Source organism: Artemia franciscana, chromosome 9 (genome assembly GCF_032884065.1).
Source record: "Artemia franciscana chromosome 9, ASM3288406v1, whole genome shotgun sequence".
In the NCBI taxonomy this organism is placed as follows: Eukaryota; Metazoa; Arthropoda; class Branchiopoda; order Anostraca; family Artemiidae; genus Artemia; species Artemia franciscana.
Window position 1 is genome coordinate 31147922 of NC_088871.1, and position 3674 is coordinate 31151595.

Here is a 3674-nt window from a genome sequence, read left to right on the forward strand (position 1 = left end):
TTCGAGAATTAGTTTTTAATCTTTAACCGTCAATTTTTTCACGTCTATAAACCTTGATAGATGTATATTTACTCTAACTTTAAAAAAAGACTTGACTTTTGGTAGCTTCCTTGCCAAAGCTTACAAGCCAATTGAAAGCAAATTGTTTGTTTATGTTTTAAGTCAAAGTGTCAATACAACTAAATATAAATCTCCAAGATAACTAGAGTTGCAAAGATTCCTTGTTAAAATTGGAGGGATAGGTTATATTGCAATAAAGTAATCTATGGCCGCAAGAAGTCTAATGATTGTGTTGCAGAATCTCATGGGTCATAGTAACACAAAAAAGAGAAAAATGAAAACAGAACAAAAAAGATCAGAAATATGGCGCAACTTCAAATAATAAATATAATAAAAATATCCCATATCGATATTAATTGACTGCTAATTTGTAAGGGATATTTTTTTTTTAATTAGACCCTCCTGTTTCACGGTTCTATGGCAAGATGTGAAAGGACTGAAATAGGAACTTTTTCTTTATCTTTTTATTTTTTCTTTATCTTTATCTTTTAAACTTTAGCTTTTTCACGCCAACACAAGCATACTTCCATGTTTCGTTTTTGCAGTGGCTCATTTCCTACTATAGCGGAAATTAATCTGCACCGAAGTTTCGACCTCCTCAAACTATTTTCATAATACATGAACATTTTTGATATGAAATTCTAGCTTTTAGAAATGCCCGAGCAGCCAATATTTCCCATTCGTAAATCATTGAATATGTTTAATTTCCCTCTGTAGGGAATAGACATTGATCGTCTTTTCAAACGTTTGTATTTTACCCCTAAATTTCAGTGGGAGATAAAGCCATGCCAATAATTGTGATAATAGAAGAAGTTCTTGCCTTTTCCTGCTATGCGGGAATCCAGAGTATTTGAAATTAGAGGTTGTTTAAATTCTATTTCTTGGAATTTACTTAGCTATTATTTTCGTGAAAAGTTATATGAGTCGTTTAGGTGCCAAATAGTATGGATTGTACAGATTGTTTAATTGGGAGAACGCTCAAAATTAAATTTCTCACTAAACTACATTTGAGTGTGAAGTTAGTCACATGGGATTCAAAAAAGGGCACCAATTTTCATCAGGTAAAAATTTCTTTTGCTCAACTTTTTAATTGTACTTTTCAGGTATTGATATATCATCATAGTAATTTTTTTTATCAGGAAACTTCATTATGGGCATATAGTAACATACTTAATATTGATTAATGTACAAAGTTAGCAGCTGCTTCACCAATCAAATTCTTTGTTGCTTGATGGTTGAGAAAAAGTGGAAGTTTGAAATCCAGTAGGTATATTGCAGTGATAGCTACTGCTTGAAATTTTTGATGATCTGATACAAATGAGGTCAGGGACTCAGTCTTTTATTCGACAATGACAAGTCTGCGCTGTGAAAGTACGTCAAATTGATGGTTTGCGCTTGTTCTAAAAACAAGACAACTCTGGATTGAAGGGTGTATAGATCATAAACTAGACTTTCTCTCCTTGTAGTTTTAGCTTTGGAAAACGAAAATGACTGGTTTTTATAGTTTTGGCGAGAGCTGTAACCTAGTAAAGAGCGACAAGGTCCATAGTAACCGAAAATTCAACGCGTTTTGGGAAAATATTTCTCATGAGAATCAAAATTCCCATTAGGAGTTGGTTAAAGAATGGTAACTATCGTTTCCATTTATCTTAATAGTAAATGTTTATTGCGAAAAAAATGTATGGGAACCCTGAAAAAGAAACTGAAACCCCCTTAAAAATGGTGTTGGATCGAAATAAAAAGTGCACCTTTATTTATATATCTTACGTTTTATTACTATAAAACAACTTTTATTTCGAACCATATCTTTTATTTCTCATAACATTAAAAAATACCACCGAAGTCTATTAGAAAAACAAATAAATATGGTTTGGCTACTTAATTTATACAAATATTCATTTCTGAAAGTCTCAGTGATTTATTTATTAAAGGGGTAAAAGAAAACGTTTAAAACATATTTTGATTTCAATGAACTGCACATTACGATATGGTCTCTAAAAGGCACAGAAGGCGTTCCCCTTATTCCTATTTATGTTAGTTTCTTCTCCTTTTAAGCTTGACTTGGAAATATACAGTAATTTCAATTTGATTCGGGTTTCATCTATTTATTGGTAGTGATTTTTAGTCATTTTACGCTTAAAAATTTATTTGACTTTATTTTTCATCTTTGGTTTAATTGAGCTCTTTACTTTTCTTTGAAAAACTTCTACTACGGAAAAAGTTTTTTAAGATTGATTTCTGTTCGTTTTTAATTGACATAGTCATATTTTTTTGCTAGGAACAGAATTTTTTTTTACATATTTTCGTGTTTTCTCTGTAAGAATACAAATTTGGGCTGACCATTCATATGTGGGACAAATGAGTTGAAAGTCTATGTAATCTTTGGAGTTCTAAAAGCTTGACGGATTTCTAACCTCCAACATGTTAGATTCCTGAGCATAGACAAATATTAATCAACCGTCCTCCTTCACATGTCCCGAAAGCTTAAACTTGATTCCCTTAATCGTTCTTGAGATATTGCAGTGCTTTGATACCTTAGATAAACATAGTGTGTTTTTTTTAGTTTAACTTCTCACTGAACATGCACTGACAGTTTCAACTTGATTCCCTTAATCGTCCTTGAAATATTGCAGATACACCCTTTTGACACCTTGGATGCACATAGTGTCTTTTTTTTTAGTTTAACTTCTCTCTGAACATGCACTGACAGTTACTGAATACCCTTGGCCGTCCCTGAGAGTTCTTCTCAGATATTCCATTTGTATAAGACTGGAGTGTTTTGATTTAGTTTAATATTCCTAAAAACTTACCCTAAAGTTTCAATGTAATACCCTTAGTTTTTCAGGGATATTGCACAGACGCCCTTTTGGAAATCTGGATGCACATAATTCGTTTTTACTTAATTTTGCACACTCCCACCACAACTTTCCCTGAAAGTTTCGACTTAATATCCTATTCCGTTCCTGGGATATTAGATTTTTTGACAACCTGGATGCACTTAAATTCTTTTAATTTAGTTGAATATTAGGATTGACAGCGGTAGCAGTAGTAATAATAGCAGACACAGTCGTAGTGGTACTAGTAGCAGTCGTGAGTGGTCGCAATTGCAGGTAGTCGCAGTCACAGTTCGTCGCATTCGTGAGTAGTCATGTCGCATTCTTAAGCTGATATGCGGCGTTTGATGACTTCTGATAGGATATAACGAACATGAGAAATTGTATTTCCAATGGGAATACCAAGATAAACGATTTGGTCATACCGGGTGGATCTCTTAATTAGCAAGTACAATTTCATGAGGAAGTGGACCTTTCCAGTTAAAAAGCACGACGTCGGACTTACCAAGCGTTAAATTCAGGACCAGCTTTTTTGTATATATAAAATATAATATATATGTATAATATATATATATATATATATATATATATATATATATATATATATATATATATATATAATATTATGAAATTTTCATCAACAAAAGTATTATTTTCACTGCCAATTCGGTGGAATTGGCTACAAATCTGTATACATATTGCTAGGTGACTTATGTCGCATTTCTGTTAGTTGAGTACAAATCTTGGTTCCCTCTAGATACTTTTTAAATAGGAATTCTC

The 3674-nt window shown here is 32.4% G+C and overlaps 1 protein-coding gene across 1 annotated transcript in view; it reads left to right on the forward strand.

Moving 5' to 3' along the window:
- Positions 1-3206, forward strand: part of LOC136031536 (multiple epidermal growth factor-like domains protein 11) — a 54127-nt gene extending 50921 nt beyond the window's left edge. The window contains exon 6 of the mRNA XM_065711205.1: positions 3078-3206. Within this exon, the coding sequence (XP_065567277.1) occupies positions 3078-3206 (129 nt within the window). The remainder of the gene's footprint in view (positions 1-3077) is intronic.
- Positions 3207-3674: the final 468 nt, after the last annotated feature.